Genomic DNA, 22,037 nt, shown 5'->3' with positions numbered 1-22,037 from the left:
TTACCTTCAAAGTTGCGCCAGTGTTGGCTTCGCCGCCAGACGAGGTTTCGCCAGGGCACCGCTAATTCACTAAAATCTGAAGTTGCGTTCAGGGTGGCGAAAGGTAGCGAAGTTGTGCTAGCGTTAATTAGTCAAGCAAATCGAATTTACGATAGCAATGTCTAATTTGCTTACGAAGCCAAGTTAAAAGTACAATGGATGTATATGTAGCAGCAAATACATTACACTACGCAAGCCTAGGAAAGCTTCATAAAATAAAATAGAGTTGTTATTTTGCCCTATACATGTGCCCACTGTATAGTTTAGGTGCCATATGTTAGGAAATATAGGGGGAAAGGAGGGTACCCCCAAAAAAAGCCTATCACCCTTAAAAAAGTAAAAGACGCCGGCGTTTTTTGGGACTTAGAAAAAATTTCAACTTTTTTTTGAAGCAAGCCCTATCTACTCTATTGCACTTCGCCTGGCCTGAGGGGGCGAAGGCAAGTCTGACGCAAGAGGTAACGTTCAGTAAAATGCGCAAGTTAGTGAATTAGTGTAGTTACGTCCCTTCGCCATAGCGCAACTTCGTCTGGGTGCGAAGCAGCACTAGAGTAGGTCCACTTCACTAGCGAATTTACGCCAGCACCCGTAACGATAAATCGGGAAGTAACGAAATGACGTCACACTGTTAGCCACTTCACCCTTTAGTAAATTTTCCCCAATTGGTAGAAGATCTTTTTAATCCAAAACTGGAATTCCATACTAAACTTATTTTTTAACATATAGGTATACAAGTTGTTATCGTATTAACCAATTGTATATACAGGTTTGGTTTTAGCTGAAAAATATAATTCACGCTTTCTGTTTTTCTCAGGAGGCAGTTTGTGACTGCTTCCTGGGTATATAGAGAAAGAGCCATAATGGAAATGCTCCCATGTCTCTGCTCACCATATGTGCCAAAGAACTTAATCCTTGCAGATTAGGCAAATAATACTGTGGGTTTTCAGAGCTTGTTTGAGTGATCTAAGAGGCAGTCATATAGGGGCTAAAAGTGAGTTCGATAGCCCTGTGGGCTGATGCAGGGTACTCCAAAAGTCTGGAAAGCTCAGCCATGCCGGTTTGGAGTTTTGTTGGACATCATTTGTACTCGCGCTATGGGCAGTGCTGGGAGCTGTAGTTCTGCTTTGGATTTAGCAACAGTATGCTTGCGCTATAGACAGTGCTGGGAGCTATGAATGGAGGATCAAGCAAGCTGCATGTGCTTCATGGAATGGATTCATCGGTGTGGATGCCTGCTCCAGCTCTGGATGAGCCTACCCATCTGCGTGAATCCCCAGGGTAAGGTGTGCCATGGGGAGGGTAGAAAAAGAGAGGATCCAGGATGGTTTCTGTTTATGACACAGGCTGTTGTTGATGCCTGCCACGAGGGAGCCAGTACCTAACCGGAGGGAAAGGTATTTTGGGCTGCTATTGCTACTTGGGACATATTGTGCTCTTTGGGGAAAAAGGACTGAGACTCTTTGCCTACCATAGTACTGCCATAGGTTCTCATAGGAGTGGGTTATATTTGATGTGATGTAAATGTGTTTTACTTCCCCTTTAAATTACACTTTCCTTATATAAAGTTATGGTTTTTATATAATAAAGTGTGTGTTTCATGTTATTCCTAATGGGACTATCCTCAGGTGTATTCCGGGATCCCATTAGGTGGAGGCACTGCCAGAGAAGAAGAATTCCCAGTACCCTTTCACCTACCAAAGGGGACTCAGGACCTGTAAGTCATGTAAATATTGTGATGTACCACTTTGTCACCAGGGGGGGTGGCCAAAAATGGGCTACAATACAAACCTAAAATATCTGGCAATTTATAGCTTTTTGGGATCATTATTAGTAACGGCTTAACCCCAGCCATGTAACCCATAAAAATAACCAGTAATTATGTTTTACTGGTCTGCTGCAGTTTGAACAGGGAAATGTAAACACACTTTACAAAATATACAGTACTTACATTTCTCTCTGATAGGACCTGTGACAATGCAGTGTCTTTATGGTAAAATGTACCTGGTTTCGCCTCTTAAAGGAGAAGGAAAGTGTAAATAGCTGTGTTAGGCACCCTCTGAGTAATTTTAATCACTTACCGGATACCCTGGGCCAATGCTCCTGTCAGCAAAAAAAAAAAAAAAAGTCACCAGCCCAGGGTTATTCTCAGTAAACATCAGAAGTGATAATCTTCCTGCATCTTTGTTCTCTGGGCAGATGAACGGCCAAACTTTAAAAAATAAAAAAAAAAGACTGCTGCTTTTTGAAAAAAGGGAAGGGACAACAGCTTTTTTCAGCCTGCATGTATGTAAAATGTGTTTCTACCACTTGTATATTACTGAATTGCTGCTTATACAAATACATGTTATAAAAGCAATAATAATGGTTTTTTGTTAGGAGAATGTGCGCTAGGCCTAGCACAAAAAGCTGCAAGGCTTTTCCAGACAAGTGTCTAGAATTCTAACCTTTTAAGAAATGTATTTAAATGCCTACACCCACCTTCTTAGCATTATCTCTGTACAAAATTTGTTACATAGAAGAGGCTTGATAAATTTGTTTTTAACCATTTGCTGTCATATTGCACTTTGTATTTTCTAAATGCTTCTTTCACAGTAGATTCACTCTGTTGACTTAAAAACAAAAAAACAAGTTTAATTTGAGTAAAGCGGCAAGAAACTCAGCAGCAATCGGCTTTGATTCATCATACCGATATTAGGGACCAAAAATTTGCAATGTGAACTATGGCCATGCTGCATTCCTTCAGAACAAGGCACTCTTTTCTTAGGCAGTCTGTTTGGAACCTTCTGCATCACAAGTTACAGTCCATTATGAACAACGAAGAAAATCTTTATTTACTAGCAAGACAGAGATATTAGGTGTCAAACTAAGATGCACAGACACCCACTCCTGATAAAAAGTAGCACGATGTGTGCGTGTGATAAGGACCAAAAAGGGGAAACATAATAAATGATAACAAGTTTGCTACTGGTGACCAATTTGCTGAAAGCATTTACTTGTCACCTGTTCAAAAACATCTTATTGGTTGTTATGGTCACCTGTACATGTGAATACTTAGTGCCTAATATGATATATGGGTATTGTAAGCTCCACTCCACAGAATGTGCTGGCAATATATCAAATTATACGAGTCATTGCTGGGAGTTGGGCCAAACTCCAGTCCTTCCCCATGGGGAGAAAAGGACTGTTGGGAGGGACAGGTGGCAAAGCAAAGGGGGAAAAAAAAATCTCTCTCTATTTTAGTCCTATGTTCCACAAACAAATGTGGTTGATTTTCTAACCCCTGTACATGCCTTTGAAGGTTGTAACACCAGAAGAACAATTTAGGTAGCCAAAAGAAAGTTTTTTGCTTTACTAAAATACAAATGAATTCCTATCTGATTTGTAGAGTACTTCCATGCCAGGTATTTTTTCCCATTTTCTTGTGCTGTATAACATACTTTCCACAAAGAGCAAACTCACAAAAGCTATATAATTTCAGTCTGTATTTATCTACAATCTGTATTATTAAATAGCTCCACTGTCCTATTGGCTACTAACTTTAGAATTCCCAAATGGAACCTGGCGCAGAAGGCAAATTTATGGACTATAGAAGAACAGTACCTAAAACCAAGATGCTATGCGTTTTGAGGGACACGTCTACTTCTTGAATTTCAAAGAGAGCCATACAGGAACTGGCTTAGATTCTACTCACCCCCAACCGTTCTTAAATCATACACGTCCCATCATTTGCTAACACTCAGAAAATAGGAGGGCAGTTCTAGGGTATTACCTTTATAAAGAAAATGTGTGTACATAACTGAATGTATAAATAAAAATAAACAATATCTCTTTCAGAATATAGGGAATAATATATACCCTCTGTAGTACAAAAAACCCAAGACACCGAGGTGATCAACTGAATGTAACGTATTAAATATTTTCTCATATTTGAATATAAGTATCCAAAGAAGGATTTGGATTGGGTTCGCCATTCAGCCAAACCATGTGAATGATTTGGTATTTAGATGTATCCTAATTTCTACCATGAAATAATTATAAGATGAGTCATGTGATGTTTACTTCATTGGCAAGCACCATTTACGAGGAATCTTTTATACAGGTTTCCCTAGTGTATGATAAAATACTCCAGCCTTGTTCTGTATCCTGATAGATTAAGCCTTTAATATGGTTTGAATATCACATCATATGTATTTCTACGTTTTCATCCATAGGGACATTCCCTTCACCAACTATTTTTATTTATCCACTGCCTTTGTCAATTGATAATGTATTATCTGAGACATTATAAATCAAACTGAACTTTAAATAAAACTGGCCTTTAAATAGATATCTATACGGTTTGTATGCTATGATACAGTACAATTTATGGGGGCAAGCATCGAGGATCCTTCTTTTTACCAATACATTGCAGTTGTATGTGCACATTAAAAAAAAACTAATGTAAAATTATGCAGAAACTAAAAATACTTATTCATTATTCTTAGCCTATAAAAGGTGATATAAACAAGCACCTTTGGTACTTGAAAATAGAGTAACCCGTAGCAAAGTAATAGCGTAATATATTTTTCACCATGAATTAGAAATGCAACATGGCTTCAAGTTGCTAAGAAACCATTTCTCTGTTGAAAATGACTGCTATTCATGAATATGCCTTCCCAGAGCAAAGAATAATGGCGAGTGTTCACAATGAGATAGAGTGTCTATAACAAGCTCAACCCTATGGGAATGCAAATACATGGAGCAACCTTAAAAAAAAATTAAATTTGCCTTTATTAAAAAAAAAAAATGTAAGACTACATCCTGAATTGTGTCTACAAACACCAGAATGGAGATTAGGTGTTAGTACAGAGGTACAGATTGCAGGAATCCTCTCTAAACTGAACCTTGCCTTTGGTGTAATATGCAATGCATATGTGTACATGTATTTATAAAGCACCACAAATGAACAGCAGCACAGAAAAGGGCAACAAACATTAAGTGCAATAACAAAAACTGTTGGGAAAATAATCCCTGCTTTTTCTAAATTTTCAATCAATGTAACATCAGACCACCAAACTGAAATAGAAGACATGGATATGTTAAATGAACAGGTAACCATTGGTACTTCATCTACAACTCCCAGCTCCCACTACCAGATGCTGGGAATTGCTCTGCAACAGCTGGAAAGCCAAAGGCGACCTAAGCCTTTTTTTTTTTGTAGATGAATTAATCACGTAAAGAGAATTTGCCTGATTCACTGGTTGGTAAAACGGTGTCAAGAATAATTCATTGAAATCGAAGTAAATATTACGGTATGGAAAAAACTTATTTTACACCGATATATAAGCAAAACCTCCTCCTGTTGGAAACCTAGACAAAGTAGAGTCATCACAATTCTTCTAAGGATTATAAAACTGAAGGATGGAAAAAGAAAAAAACAGCCGTATGATCTAAGCCTCCAGCCTGTGAGTACAATCTCTAAACAAGAACTCTGAGTACCTTTTTTCTCTTGGCTTTGTTCTGTAGTTTCCTCTGCTGCAGTTTCCATGGCTGGCTTCATCCCATGCACCAAAAATGCTTTTTAATCCCCCCTCCAAGAAACACTCTGCCTTCCTTTGCTTGAGCTCTGTTCCCCTGCCTCCTATTTACAGCTGCAGTGATTGAGTGTCTCTCTCTTTCCCACTACAGTAGATTACAGTTCTTTCCAAGAAGCACTCGTCAGCTTCACTTCCACTCTGCCTACTGGTGCTCCAAGTAGCTACCAGAAAGCAGCTACACGTCACACAGGATCTCTATAAAATGGCCATTCTCTGCCTGATTGTACCCAGTAAGCCTGCACGCTGAGCCCTGAAAAGAAAAAAAAAAGCTGCTGCCACTCCCTCCCCCTTCTGTCTTCCCCTCTTTATCCTCCAACCCCCCCCCAGAAGATGCTAATCAACTGTCATAACTTAAGAACAGACATGTGACATCACAAGTTGGATGTCGATTTGAAAGAAAGAAAGAAGCTTTCTGCTACCACATGGCTGCCCAAACTTAGATTACCATGCAGCCATCTCCTTTGTGTGCCTGTATACACTGAGTGCATGTCAACAGCCACACCAGCCGCTCTTTTCCCTGGAGCCCTATTTAGTACTGTGCAGACTGATTCATCCCATATGCCTGCAATCTTTTGGACTGACAGCCTGGGAAGTAAAAAAAAAAAAAAGATTCTGTCAAGGAATTATTTTAATATATGCAATCTTTTTTTGTCATTGAGGCAGTAAAACGTTTCTTTTTTAATTTAAAAATAATTTTCACCATGTGTGTGGGGATATGGTGCCACGGTTTCTCATGTACCTATACCCATCTGTCCCCCATTTGCTTGCCCAAGTAAACATTTGCTCCGTAGAAAGCTTATTGTAATATTAATGTGTACATATATTGTTTATTGCAAAATAAATGGGCATATCAACCAATTCCATTGCCCACTGAAGTCATTTAGAGCAATCAGCCAATGATTGCTTTCACACACCAGAACCGAAATATCTATCCACATCATAACCAACTGTCCTGTTTTTTGCAGGACAGTCCCGATTTTGACAACTCAACCCGCAGTTACTGAAATGTCCAGAGTTTCTCTTTGATTTCCTGCACTGAACAGCCAGAAACAGATACAATGTTTCTAAAACATAATTGGCTTTTGGCAGAGAGCTCAGAATACGTGGCAGGTGCACATACATTTGTAACAATTATAACAATTTAAGATAAGCAGGTCTCTTGGAGAAACTGTAACACTCAAGATATCATGCAGTTTTAATAGTACGGGGCAACACTGCATTATGTATTTATAACTTTAAAACAATTACATTTTTTGATGTTACTGATCCTTTAAAGGGCAATTCAACTTCATTAGCAAAACTGCAATAACACAAAAACCACAGAAATGTGTTCAAACTTTCATAACCTGACAAATTTTGTAAAATGAACACGTAATTAGGGGGTGTGGTCACAAAATGGGCATGTTCGAAAAAAAAAAAAAAAGAAGAAAATCGCCATACGGAATCTTTTGGTCCCTCTTTCTATGCCACAAATCTAATTGGAACCTCCCTGATATCACTCACATCATTGCAATATATTACCATCAGGGACCTATGTTTTAATCTATAAACCTTGTTTGCTAATTTATGGTGAAAACCATATTTGTTATAACTGCTGTGTAACTTGCAGGTCCTACATGAAAACATTAACATCTAACCAACAGAGGCCACTGCTCCATTAGAGTTGTTGAATGAGGTTAAATCCTTGGAGAAATCATGGCCGCATCCACTCATAAAGGTACTCTATGTGCCGTGCAAACCTTGACTATTTGTATTACGGAACACTTTTTTTTAAAAAGGTAGTGTAGCTAAAACCTTACTTATAAAAAAAAAAAAAGAGTCTAGAGAGCTCTTACTTAATTGCTAAATTGTCTTCTATAGCTTTTTTCTTTGAAGTAAAAAAAAAAAAGCAATTCTGATGTTCATAAGCAGTTTGTCAAAAGAATGCTATGGTAGTTTGGGTTTGTTAAATATAGTTTATCTCTGCAAAACAAGTTCTGAAAAGTTTATGTTAAATATCTCTACTTAAAGTGGCTTTTGGATGTTCATATATTTTAACTTCTGAATTGACTCAAAGGCTATTTCATGGGCAATTCCTTCGTTATGTCATTATCAATTAAGCAGATAAAAGCCCTGGAGTTGATTTCAGGGGGTGCTTGTATGTGGATGATTTTGTTGTGAACAGACAACAGGCGGTCAAAGGAGCTCTCCATGCAGGTGAAACAAGTCATCCTTAAGCTGCAAAATCTACAGTTTGGTACATCCTGAGAAAGAAAGAAATCACTGGTGAACTAATAATACTCTCCAAGAGGTAGGCATATTGATATCCAAGTCTACCATAAAGAGAAGACTGCATGAAAGTAAATACAGAGTGTGCACTGCAAGTTGCAAGCCACTCAATCCTCAAGATCCTCAAGATAAGTGTCCCTTACAAAGTCCCTGTATGAAACTTTCTGCTCAACCATATCCCTTTTTTTGGCTCACCTGTCCCGAATCCATAGGAAAAATTGCAGTGGTCACTGTACCCACAAAGCTAAGTGAATTTTTTTTTTCATTGAATTGAACTTTGTGGCCGTGACCTTAAAAGTAGGCAGATTCAATGGAACAATTATAACACACACAAATGAAAAAAACTGTAGAAAATGGAAACTTTAACATCTACTTTATCACATGGTTTAAATTAAAAGGATGTAGAGTAGGGTGTACACTACGGGCAATACCATGAAATATCCATTACAGATACAGATAGGTCAGACTTTATGTTGTTACTGGTTCCATGACGGCAACACAGGTTGCAGCAAATTAAATTGTCATATGAGGAGCTATGGCAGCTGACAGTTAAGCACAGCAATTTTTTACACTGTAAAAATAAATAAATATCAGACAGATGGTAAAGAAGGACCACGCAATTTCTGTGGGTGTGAATAAAGTGCTCGGAAAAGATATGAGGCAGAGGAGGAATACTGAGCCAGAATGAACAGCAGGAAAAGGCAATAAGACATACATACGCCAGCAATCATACCCACCTTTGCAGCAAACACCAAGAATACAAGAGGTGGTTGCCTGGGAAACATTTATCTCCTGTTGTAAAATACAATATATAGCAAATGATGTACTGCCTAATGCAAAATATAATAATATTACATTTCAGTGTGGTTATATAAAGACTTGATTAATGTATATTCTCTTTGTGAAATAAAAACAAACCCCAAATGCTTGGCCCTGACACTTATCAAAGTGGGCATCAATGTGTCATGCCTTGGGCTTTCCTCCCCAGTGATTTCTAAAGGTGGCCATAGATGCACAGATATTATTGTACAAGATATTCAATGCATGTATGGCAGGAGACTTGGTTGGAGAATTATTAGACGTCTCTGAAGGAGCCTGAACATTGGCCAGGGTTTACTGCTGAATTGTCACATACAGCTTAAATTCTATTGTACCTACCTGTATCGGTGTCTACCTGTATTTGATGATTTAGCTTTAGTACAGCGCTGCGAAATATGCTGGTGCTATATAAATAAATGTTAATGATATCTGTATTGAAAGTGAAATATCTTTCCTGCGACCAATGGTCTCTGAAAAAGTTGCAATTGTATGGCCACCTTAAAGAGCAATGACACAGTGTTATCTGTTGTGACTGCTAAAAGCCAGAAAATACCCTGCCATAGACAATACTGAACAGTCTGTAGTAAAACACTCAAATTGTGTAATCGCTCAAATACACACATGAAGGTATTTTTGAGCAATTATGTGATCTGAGTGTTTTAGCAGGGAATATCTATGGCAGGGTATCTTCTGGCTTTTAGTGACAAAGTGCTGTGTGTCACTGTCCTAATATTGGTCAAGAGTTAGTGTTGCGATCTACAATTTCATATTACTGGTGGCTCTGGTTTTTTTTTTTTATTGCATAATAAACAAAAAAAGTAAAGCGTTATTCACTGGGGTGCTGATTCTTTAAGTGTCCCTAGATTATATAATAGCTAATCTTTACCCCAGACCAGTTCTCCTGTTTGCTGAAAACTGTACCAGGCTTATTCCATTGAGCTTTGCCTTCTTTCCCCTGCCGTGCCCTAGGCCTCACACCTGTGCAGCAGATCAAAGTTCTGCTTATTACCCTGTTGCATCTATTCTAGGCTCTTAAGTGACGTGTAGGCAATTATTTCTTTCAACTCTGTATGCTTTCAAATCACTGGGCAATATTTTATGACTTTAAATACTTTATGTTTTGCAATTGAAGTTTTTATAGTGTCTCTGGGCTTGATCTGCAATATCAGACATAGGCATATTCTTCTATTTTTCTGAAAAAAATAAGCTCATGCGCATTTAACAAGAACCCATGGAATATATTCTCATGGAATATCTTAATGCAATCAATGAAAACTGCAAAGAGGAGGCCAAAAAGTAGCATTCAGTCTCTGATACATCTGATTCAACTGCCAATCCACCACAGGCCTAAGGCTGAAGGCACCCTAAGCATTGACTCCGTTTTTTTTTCTGAGGGTTGAGAGATTTGGATCCACTCTGTTGCCCAGCTGTGTTTTCTGCACTTAAAAGTACAGCTTCCACTTGCATGTAGGTTGACCCAACACTGCAAAAGCAAGCATTTTTGGGCAAGCAAGTGAAAGCTATATTTTTAAGTGCAGAAAAGCTTGGCAAAAGATAGAATCCACTTCGCTCAACCTGTAGAAAAAAAAAGCAGATTGAGAGCAGCGGAGCCAACACTCCATTTATCACCAGCCTTATTATTCTTATTGGACAAAGAATTACATTTTGCCTCCTAAACATAAAAAAAAGTCAGTAATTGTTGATATCAGTTCCTTGAGTCATTCTCTTGAGACTTTCTGAAAAATACCCAAAGGCAATCTAAAGCAAACAGGAAGAGCATATCCCTAGAAGTCGGTTTCCAGGAAATTTATATAGCACAATTTCACTGTGTATATTTGCTGAACTCAAAAGAAAATGACCATACTAATGAGACCGTTTTGCCAAAATAATTATATTTTCTATGTAAACGAACCCAGTTTACTGTAAAAAGGCCTCAGCTGCATCTTTTTCAGGACCTTCGACTTAAAATTGGCAATTTAACAAGCAGCATATCCCACCGATAGCAAGCAGTTCTGCTATCAGTGGGATATTCTATGATTCCGAGTGTTTCAACAGCAGCTACAAATTCCTGAGTTCCAATATTTGTAATCTATTGCAATAAATGTATTAGAAATGTTGTAGAAAAGAACAAAGCGAGAAGCCCTCGCTGTCTTATTAGGTTCATCCGTTTTTCTCATCCTTCATTCATTATTCCCATTGTATAGTTTCCTTTCAGTTTTAGCAGCAGTATGCAGAAAGACACATTGACAGCTGGAGAGCCACAAGTAGCAGCCCCCTGCTTTACACAGATTCTAAATGCCATATGGGATAACATTGTTTTTGTTACAGTGCAGAGTAGTTCAAGTATTTTTCTTTGTTATGGTTTGCATTTATAAAAAAACATAAACATTTATTTATACATATTCCCTCTCTTTCTAAATATTCCATAAAAATTGCTCAGTGAGTTGACACACTGGATTTACAGTGAATTTTAAACTTTGGGTTAGGGCACACACACGAATTCTGAACTTTAGCCATTAAAGAAATACAACTTGCATTTTCTACCATCTGTTAAAATTATGTTTTATAGCTAATCAGAACTTTACTGAAAATAATGTTCCATAATTGTCCCAATGTGTCATGCTTCCTGTCAATTCCCAACAATTTGGAAACCAATAAAGCACAGTATCTGATCTAGTGTAGGCCAGTAATATAAATTAACTAGTAGAATTGTGAAATGTCTAAACTAGGGCTGTTCAACTAAGGGTGATGGCAGATGACACAACTGGGGGAGGTTAGTGGCCAAGCAACTAATCTGGGCAACTAATCTCCCCTAAATGCCTTCCCGCCAGCTAGAATGTAATTCCCTGGCAGGATGGCACTTGGTCCCCTTTGTTTTCCGAAGTCTCACGAAGTTACCTCATGAGGAAACTTCAGACGACTTCGGAAAGCCGAATCGAATTCGGGCTGTTCAACTAAGGGTGATGGCAGATGATGCAACTGGGGGAGGTTATTGGCCAAGCAACTAATCTGGGCAACTAATCTCCCCTAAGTGCCATCCCGCCGGTGATTTACATTCTAGCCGGCAGGAAGGCATTTAGAGGAGATTAGTCGCCCGAAGAAGAGGCACATTGTCGCTGGGCGACTAATCTCCCCCCAGTAGCCTTGTCTGCCACCACCCTAAAGGCCTGTAAGAACCACATTGTACCTCAATAATAATATGTGGCCGCAGCTGAAGTGTGGTTTATATACTGCTCCACAGAGTAGAATCATTTTGCAATCACAAATAAGCCTTTAATTTGCATCAACTGTTAGCAAGATAAAACTTTCTGATTTGATCAGTACCTAAAAAGTCACCAGATGCCATGCTATGGATATTCATTTCACTAACCAGCAAAAAAGTATGCAGGATAAAAAGCATAATCATTTTCCAGTCCATTAGTATGAAAATATCTAACTTTTGTCTCTTTAAGACTGCACTTCTTTTCCAGAGCATCACAAAGAAGCAACCCTGTATCTGCTTTGAGGAAGGACAGACTGACTAAGACTGATCAGAGAAAGAGTCCATGAGATTTGTCCTTATGTTTGCACAGCTATTACTCCTCAGGTCTTCATGGGTGAATGATCCCCACCGACCTATTCATCCATTGACAATAAAGACTTTCTTCTTCCATGTCTATCATCATTAATATTCCTAAAACAATACAGAGCTGGAGAATGGTGGGAAGAGGACAGCAAATCACAAAAAATGCCATCAGTTAAAAAGCATGGTTTGTGCAAAGAGATTGACAAAAGACAGCTTATCTCCGGATGAGAACCAAACTGCACTTAATTGTAATGGCTCCCTGCGGCACTAACAAAGCACAATAAAATATGCAACAATATTTCAGAGCAGGATTTTGTTTTACATGTATGGGACCTATTATCCAGAATGCTCGGGACCTGGGGTTTTCCAGATAACAGACCTTTCTGTGATTTGGATCTTCGTGCCTTAAGTCTACTAGAAAATCATATAAACATTAAAGAAACCCAATAGAATGTGGTTCCTTCCAATAAGGATTAAGTATATCTTAGTTTTAATCAAGTACAAGGTTCTGTTTTATTATTACAGAGAAAAAGGGAAATATTATATGTTTATAATGGAGTCTATGGGAGATGGCCTTTACATTATTCAGAGCCTGTATTATGCAGAAGAACCAGACAAGTTCAGATGCTATTCTGATGGTGCAGTATATAGATTTTATACAATATAATTAATATTACTGTCTGTGCTCATTGTATCAGAGTAGAAATTAGGGATGCACCGAATCCAGGATTCGGTTCGGGATTCGGCCTTTTTCAGCAGGATTCGGATTCGGCCGAATCCATCTGCCTGGCCGAACCCGAATCCTAATTTGCATATGCAAATTAGGGGCGGGAGGGAAATTGCGTGACTTTCTGTCAGAAAACAAGGAAGTAAAAAATGTTTTCTCCTTCCCACCCCTAATTTGCATATGCAAATTAGGGTTCGGATTCGGTTCAGTATTCGGCCGAATCTTTCGTGAAGGATTCGGGTGTTCGGCCGAATCCAAAAAATTATTTTAATTAGAGAAGCATTTACCTCCAATTTATTTTGTAGGGACTATCACAATGCAGCTACAGCTCTTAGTACCCCACTTTTGCCATGGAATGCTGGTAATTGCGGTGAAAAGTAAACTGGCTATGGCCTTGTCAATGGGAGAACACCACTTTAGGATCTAAATTACATGGGGTGGGGCAAACAAAAAAAAAATTAATTTTTCTTTTATAGGCAGAGATGTTGAATGTGTTACTTATTGCCAGAGACAGGGTGCATGTACTGGTGTAAGGAAATATATTGCAAAAGCTTATGAGTTTCTGACTATTGTCTGTTCTACATCTATTGTAAGTTATACTAAAATAAACTGATCATTTTTGTCCACAGCCATAAAAATAGGGGCAGCTCGAGTCTGCTTGGGGCCCAGATGAATAAAAACTAACTCTAAATAATTCATTACAAGCTTTGCAATGCTACATCCCCATTGAGGACTTTCATGTTAAATGGAAGTGTATGCCACCCAAAAAAACTTGTATAGGAGTGGGAAGTTCTTCCACCAGAGCATATTATTTACCATAATTCAGCAGGCAGTCTAAACTGGATAGTTAATGCTGCATTTTAATCTGGTGAAGTCACCCCAAGTGAGTTGCATCTTAGCAACTGACTGATGTAAACGATCAATATTCCTTGTGCCTTTTTCATACTACATGACGGAGTAGACTATAGAGAGATTTAAAACAAGTTATTTGCTCCAGCTTGTCATATCAGACGCTAGCGCTTTTAAAACAAAGAGAATATTTATAAAAGAGTTGGAAAACTGTGTAACTATACCCAATGCTGCAGTACACCACGTGTATATGTCACTTATGGATCAGAGTGGGTGGCTCACATATTCAGGGCATATAGTAGGTATAGAAATTTAAACTATTATTGCAGGTAGAAATAAATGTATAAAATTTGGATTATAAATAAATGATTACAAATTGTAAATGAAGTAAAATGTTGTTGAATTAGGAATCGGAAGATTCACTGGTGTTTGGTTTTCTTTTTAATCCCGTTGGATGAAATGGAACTATACTGTCCTACTAGGCCTTTCTTTAAAAAAATGTGTTAAGTGATGGTACTCACAGGATTTAAGCAAACAGACAAAAAGTGTCAAAAAAGGAAAAAGGTTTATTCGTCCAACGTTTTGGTCCCATACAAGAACCTTTGTCAAGGAAACACAGTGCAGTGTGAGAGCTCACTAACACGGTTTACTGACAGTTGCAACGCCCATCTTTAAGTGTTTAGAGGTTAATTCACCTTGCTTACGCTTCCTGACCCACACCAATGCTCTTGTTGACCCACTGGTTTAGGACACATGTAAGCGACTCCTGATGATGGCTGGCTGTTGGTCTAGGCACTCCTTACAAAAGTTGCGAAGCTGGAAGCATTTTGCTTTATCTAAATTACAGATATCTGGGCTGAGACAAACAGCAAGTGCACTTACCCCAATGACCTTATGCCTCTGCTTGCTCACATGTTAGGTGCTATCTGGAAATTTTATCCAGCTTTTTAGCACTCCCCTAGTGTATACATCACTATGCTATGCAGCTATGATAACTCACAAGGCAGCTTTTGGTCCACGAGGTCTCCTGTTGAGTGGGGAGGATCTTATGCATGTTGCCCTAGTCTGATGTGTGCCTAATGGTAACTTGTCCCCCTCTACTGTAATAGAAATTGGTACTGGGTACCTTGTTACCCTATTTACATGCTACACTAGGACCCCAAGATGGGTCGGGGGAGATGTACAGGATTTGGCCTAATTATGGGTTATAACATACAGGAGCCCATTGTTACAACCAGAGGGTCATTTTATTCTCACAGGTGTGCTTCTCATTACTATGATGTCATCAAGGTGGGAGGGCTCTATAATCACTCAGCCTCTTTTTGGCTACATAAGTTGAACTCTGAAAAGGTTGCTGTGAGGGACTGAAACGTTGGACGAATAAGCCTTTTTCCTTTTTTGACACTTTTTGTCTGTTTGCTTAAATCCTGTCAGTGCCATCACTTTGCACATTGCATTTACTTCTCCATGCATGAGCACCAGGTCTCGACTATTTTTAGGGTGTGTGGCTCTCTTGTCTGAAGAAGAATATTTAACACAGGGGTGTCCAAACTTTTTGCAACGAGGGCCAGATTTGGAGAGGTGAAAATGTGTAGGGGCCGACCATTCAGCCTGACATTCTTTAACCATTAACATCTTTTAAACAAGGGATCGCATAGCCGTAGAAGTAATATTTGGGCACATTAGTGAAATGATCTGCCACTTGAACTATACTGCTGCCTGTGTGCTGAAGGTGTTAGCAATAGGCACCGACATACTTCTTTAGTTTACTCTACTGGCACATCAGTACGTCTATTGACACCTTCAGCCCTAAAGAAGTATGTGAAGCAGCGCGTCACTATGTGCCAGTACGTGTATATTGCTAACACCTTCAGCACACAGGCAGCAGTATAGTCCAAATGGCAGATCATTTCACAAATTTTACTGCTACAGCTACATGATTCCTGATTGCACTGTGCTGGCGGGCCACATTATTATTAATTTCATGATGGAGGCTGAGGGCCGGTGTAAATTTTAAAACGGGCCACAATTGGCCCCCCAGCCTGATTTTGGACATGCCTGATTTAACACATTGAAATTGTCCCGGCATTGTAATGCTGTTGTAAGCCATAAAATGTACTGTAATAAGAAAAACACAGCAGAGAGTTGGGAAATAATACACTGTGCAACACTGTTAGTAAATCGAGCAACCACCTTCCTAATGCCCCTGTGACCCCTTCCCAACCCTTTCAATGCTGCCTCCCTAATAAATATAAAGCACATAAAATGTACACTCCACAACACAAATGATTGGGGGCTCATAAGTCTAGAATCAACAACAGACACACTTCAACCCCCAACATGTAATAAAAGGCATCCATAGCAATCACATATTTTAAATAGTTGACCAGCAAATGCAACCTGCTGATGTGTTGTAAGTGGTTTCTGAACCAGGGCAAACTTAGCACCTTTAATTAAATATGGGAGTAAATTTCTTATAAAAACTTCTGTGCATACACTCACCACAAAAATTATGGGTTAACTGGCTGTGAAGGATGAAAATGAACATGACACAGAAGAATTCACTTATTTTATGTTTTTAATATCCATGTGTCCATCTTTTGGTAATTTTTCCCAAACGTTCTGCTAAAATAAACATTTGATAGAATTTCATATGGTAATATTGAAATCTTGATATTTATTTTCATTTGGAGCAGTTGAACATCATAAATATGCTAATGCCACGCTCAGCTGAGAGAATAAAATATTTGTCCTGTTATCATAGCAACAGCCTTTGTGTAAATCTGCAACTATATCATTATCTTATTTTCCAAATGCCTGCATTTATTTATATCCTCTGCAAATATAATTCTCATAGTCACACAAATATAATTAACTGTGATCGTTTCTATATCTTTCCCAAAGACAAATATATTTTTTTACTAAACAACTGGTTTGGGACCCCCCAGGCATCAAAACAGCATCTGATGAAAGTCAAAGTTCATAACCACCCTTATTATTATATGAAATCTGAATTGTAACACAGATGTGATGGGACTAGAGCAGTGCTGTCCAACTTCTGTGCTACCAAAAGGGCCATAATTTTTCTGGCCTACTTTGTGGAGGGCCGATAATGGAAGCCAGTGTTGACCAGTACCTGTTTTTAAACCACACCCATGTTAACACAAGACCTTTTAAGACCATAGCCACAATAATGGTGGTAACACACTTAAAAATCCAAATGATTGGTGCTCACTGCAGGGATATCACTCATATGTGAACATTTTAAATCATATTAAACCCTTAAATCCATAAGCCTCATTCTCCCCCATGGATAAAGCAGCACCCCAGCACATGATTTAACACCTTAGGGTCCCTAACAACAATTTCCAAATGCTAACTAAAAAGGGCAGGCAGAGTATGGCACATACAGAGAGCATAGGGAAGGCAAGAGTATGGCACACACAGGGGGCACAGGGCAGGAAGAGTACAGCACACACAGGAAGAAGAGGGAAGGTAGAGTATGGCACACACAGGGAGAATATGGCCGTCAGAGTATGGCACACACAGGGAGCACAGGGAAGGTAGAGTATGGCACACACAGGGGGCACAGGGCAGGAAGAGTACAGCACACACAGGAAGAAGAGGGAAGGTAGAGTATGGCACGCACAGGGAGAATATGGCAGGCAGAATATGACACACAGGGAAGAAAGAGTATGGCACACACACAGGGAGCATAGGGCAGGCAGAGTATGGCACACACAGGGAGCATAGGGCAGGTAGATTATGGCACACACAGGGAGCATAGGGCAGGCAGTGTATGGCACACACAGGGAGCATAGGGCAGGCAGTGTATGGCACACACAGGGAGCATAGGGCAGGCAGTGTATGGCACACACAGGGAGCATAGGGCAGGCAGTGTATGGCACACACAAGGAGCATAGGGAAAGCAGAATAGAGCAGAAGACAGGGAAAGCTATCATGACTCGAAGATGGGCAGGTGAAAATGTGGGCACTTTCAGTCTGGGTCTGAGTGTGAACATTACAGGGCTTTAAAGTTGTGAACAATAGAGGTGTTACAAATGTGAACAATGCAGGGGATTACAGGTGAGAACAATGCAGCATTTTCAGAATATGAGGTGTAAACAATGCAGGGGCAATTTAATCTCAGTACTGATAACTTATAAATCTTAAAGTAAGCAGTCAAAGCTAGGGATGTAGCGAACGTCGGAAAAAAAGTTCGCGAACATATTCGCGAACTTGCGCAAAAATGCGAGCGGTTCGCGAACGGTTCGCGAACCCCATAGACTTCAATGGGAAGGCGAACTTTAACATCTAGAAAAGACATTTCTGGCCAGAAAAATGATTTTAAAGTTGTTTAAAGGGTGCAACGACCTGGACAGTGGCATGCCAGAGGGGGATCAAGGGCAAAAATGTATCTGAAAAATCTGCCTGTGTGTGCTTGGAAGAGATAGTGTAGGGGGAGAGCTGTTAGTGATTTCAGGGACAGATGATAGTAAGTTTGCTGGCTAGTAATCTGCTTGATACTGCTCTGTATTGGAGGGACAGAAGTCTGCAGGGATTTGAGGGACATTTTAGCTTAGGTAGCTTTGCTGGCTAGTAATCTACTGTTCTCTTTAAACAACTGCCATACGTTGACCTTGTAGGCATTGTTTGCCCAGTTTTTTTGGACGCAGCCACTGAAGCACAGTTGCCAGAAAAAAATGCCATATAAATGCTGAAAATAGTCATTTTTCGCCATACGTTGACCTTGTAGACATTGTTTGCCCAGTTTTTTTGGACGCAGCCACTGAAGCACAGTTGCCAGAAAATATATGCCATATAAATGCTGAAAATAGTAATTTTTCGCCATACGTTGACCTTGTAGACATTGTTTGCCCAGTTTTTTTGGTTGCAGCCACTGAAGCACAGTTGCCAGAAAAAATATGCCACATAAATGCTGAAAATAGTCATTTTTTGCCAAAAAAAGTGACTCCGGTGTTTTTTCTGGAGACGGTAATATTATGGATATTTAGACAGAATGGGAACAAGGTCACACAGCTCGATGGCGGGTTGAAGAAAACAGTGTGCAAATAATGCCTACAAGGCCAACGTATACACTACTACAGCGGTGGATACGGATTACGTAAAATATATTATGGCTGCTTGAAAAAAGTGACTCCGGTGTTTTTTCTGGAGACGGTAATATTATGGATATTTAGACAGAATGTGAACAAGGTCACACAGCTCGATGGCGGGTTGAAGAAAACAGTGTGCAAATAATGCCTACAGGGCAAATAATGCCTAAAAGGTCAACTTATACACTACTACAGCGGTAGTAAAATAAAAAAAAGTAAAATAAAAAAAAAATGAATATTAAAAAAAAAAATTAAAGTTGGTGCTGCTGAACTACTAGGAGCAGCAGATTAGCACACCAGTCCCACTCCCCAACACTGCTAGACTAATAGCACTGGGCTCTTATAGTAGTAGTAGTAGTAGTAGTAGTAAAACAACAAAAAAATAAATAAAAGCAGTCCTTACAAGGACTACTGTTATTGCAGCAGTCAGCAGATGAGATCAGAAGCAGGACAGCTGCCCACTGCAGCTACATACAGAGCACTGCAGTAGAAGGTAGATTACTAGCCAGCAAAGCTACCTAAGCTTAAATGTCCCTCAAACCCCTGCAGACTTCTGTCCCTCCAATAACAGAGCAGTATCAAAACGATTACTAGCCAGCAAACTTTCAACTGTCCCTGAAATCACTAACAGGCAGCAGCTCTCTCCCTACACTATCTCTTCAGCACACACAGGCAGAGTGAAAAAACGCTGCAGGGCTTCGGTTTTTATAGGGAAGGGGAGTGGTCCAGGGGAGAGCTTCCTGATTGGCTGCCATGTACCTGCTGGTCTGGGGTGAGAGGGCAAAAAAAAGCGCCAACAATGGCGAACCCAAAATGGCGAACGTCGCGCGACGTTCGCGAACTTCCGGCGAGCGCGAACACCCGATGTTCGCGCGAACAAGTTCGCCGGCGAACAGTTCGCGACATCTCTAGTCAAAGCAGGCAGACTTTCACATGGGGGGGTCACATAAGGGGGAGTCACCAGTTAGACAGCATTAGACTAGAGAGTCTAGTTGTCAGTTCACTTGAATCAAAGCAGATAATACATGTCAGATATTAGGTACAATGCTCACGAAGAGGAAACCTGCTACAACACATATGATTTATTGAAGGTAGTATATGCATCCGTGCCAAAGTATGTACCGATAGGACAGATACTCCAGCAAAAAGATATATATAAAATAAAAAAACATTACACAACATTTAAAGGTGAACTAAACCCTAAATATGAATATTACTAGAAATGTCATTTTATATACTGAATTTACTGCACCAGTCGAACATTTTAGCACCTCTATAGTAGTAATACCAGTTGTCACAGGGTTTCCCCACCTCGGATTCTGTTATTAGTGTCTGTGACACACATGCTCAGTGTGGCCTGGCTGCTGTGAAGCAAAGTTTAGGAGTTGTTGCAAATTATCAAGCAGAAAATAATGCTTGCCTCTCATATAAACTAATGCTTTAGGGTAGATTATTACATACATATGCCAATTGCACTGATTTCAGAGTTTCCACGTAATGTGAACCTGAATTATTAAACTGCATTATATTGTGACATTTATATTCTATATATAATGTATATTGTGAGTTAGTCACTAAGCTCAGGTAACAGAGCTGTGCAGGTAACAACCTTAGCAGTGAAACAACAAAAAAGAATATGGGGAGCTTGGGGAGCTACTGGGGTCACAGATCTTTACTGCTAGAGGACTGTCTTGGGTGGTACAGAAACCCAAAACGTAATGTACATTTCTAGCCTACCTCTTTAAGCTTTAGTTCTACTTAAAAGATGATTCAAAGCAACACAGAATGCAAGCTATAAGTGACTTGAGTATCTCCAACAGATAACCAGCAAATAGATTAAAGGGGCCGTTCGCCTTTAAATTGACTTTTAGTATGATATAGAATGACCTATTCTTGGCAATTTTTCATTTGGTCTTAATTTGTTATTGCGTTTTAATTATTTGCCTTCTTCTATCAGATGGTGGTTACTGACTCCAGCAGCCAAAATTATTGCTACGTGAAGCTACAATTTAAGCTGGCCATAGATGTAAAGATCCGATCGTACGAATCATCGTACGATCAGACTTTCCCATCTCCCGACCCGCCACTAACCATTCAGATCAAAGTCTTACCAGTCAGATTAGTTAAAGAACAGAACAGCAATGTTCTGCCCCTGACAGCAATCGTACGATATCTATGTCCAACCAAAGCTAGTGGTTCAAAAGTGATAGGTGTCGATACAAAACAGCGCAGAGGTTCTGCTGCAAAAGTGCCTTTATTAACACGACATTTTTCGAGCAACAAGGCTCTTTATCAAGTACACTTGATAAAGAGCCTTGTTGCTCGAAACATGTCGTGTTAATAAAGGCCCTTTTGCAGCAGAACCTCTGCGCTGTTTTGTATCGACACCTATCACTTTTGAACCACTATTACTGGCTTTGGATGGAAGCAAGGTGCGGCGATACTTAAATCAAATCACGGAGGAATAAGTACCAGTTCTTTACAATTTACTACTCAACCAAAGCTAGTGACAGTCTCCCACTGAAAATCGTACGATCGCCAATACACGCAGAGATATTATCTGCAGCCGACAGAAATTTTCTAACCTGTCCGATCGACCAAACGACCGATTTCGCCGGACGAAAAATGTCGGGACTCTCCACACACGGTTCGAAAATCATACGAATCCTCGATTCGTACGGTCAGATCTTTGCGTCTATGGCTAGCTTTAACTGTATTGCTATTTTCTATTAACCAGAATTCTAACCTCTTATCCAGAATGCTCAAGGACCTGGGGTTTTCCGGATAACTTATCTTTCCATAATTTGGATCTTCATACCTTAAAGTCAACTAGAAAATCAATTGAACATTAAATAAACCCAATAGGCTGGTGTTGCTTCCAATAAAGATGAATTGTGTCTTAGTTTTGATCAAGTACAAGTTACTGAGTAACAGAGAAAAAGGAAATAATTTTTAAACATTTGGATTATTTATATAAAAAGGCAGGCCTTCTGTAATACAATGTTTTCTGGAAAACGGGTTTCGGGATAACAAATTCCATACCTGTACTTCTCTTTCTATTCAGACCCTAGCTACCA

The 22,037-nt window shown here is 39.5% G+C and overlaps 1 protein-coding gene across 4 annotated transcripts in view; it reads right to left on the bottom strand.

The window, feature by feature from the left end:
* gpm6b.S (glycoprotein M6B S homeolog) overlaps positions 1-22,037 on the bottom strand; it is an 89,190-nt gene that overhangs the window by 29,337 nt on the left and 37,816 nt on the right. The window contains exon 1 of one of the 4 annotated variants that reach the window (XM_018248116.2): positions 5,518-5,837. In XM_018248116.2, the coding sequence (XP_018103605.1) occupies positions 5,518-5,578 (61 nt within the window). In that variant the 5' untranslated portion in view covers positions 5,579-5,837. 4 annotated transcript variants of the gene reach the window in all.

Source organism: Xenopus laevis, chromosome 2S (genome assembly GCF_017654675.1).
Source record: "Xenopus laevis strain J_2021 chromosome 2S, Xenopus_laevis_v10.1, whole genome shotgun sequence".
In the NCBI taxonomy this organism is placed as follows: domain Eukaryota; kingdom Metazoa; phylum Chordata; class Amphibia; order Anura; family Pipidae; genus Xenopus; species Xenopus laevis.
The sequence above is the reverse complement of the archived record's forward strand: the minus strand, read 5'-3'. Positions and strand labels throughout refer to the sequence as shown.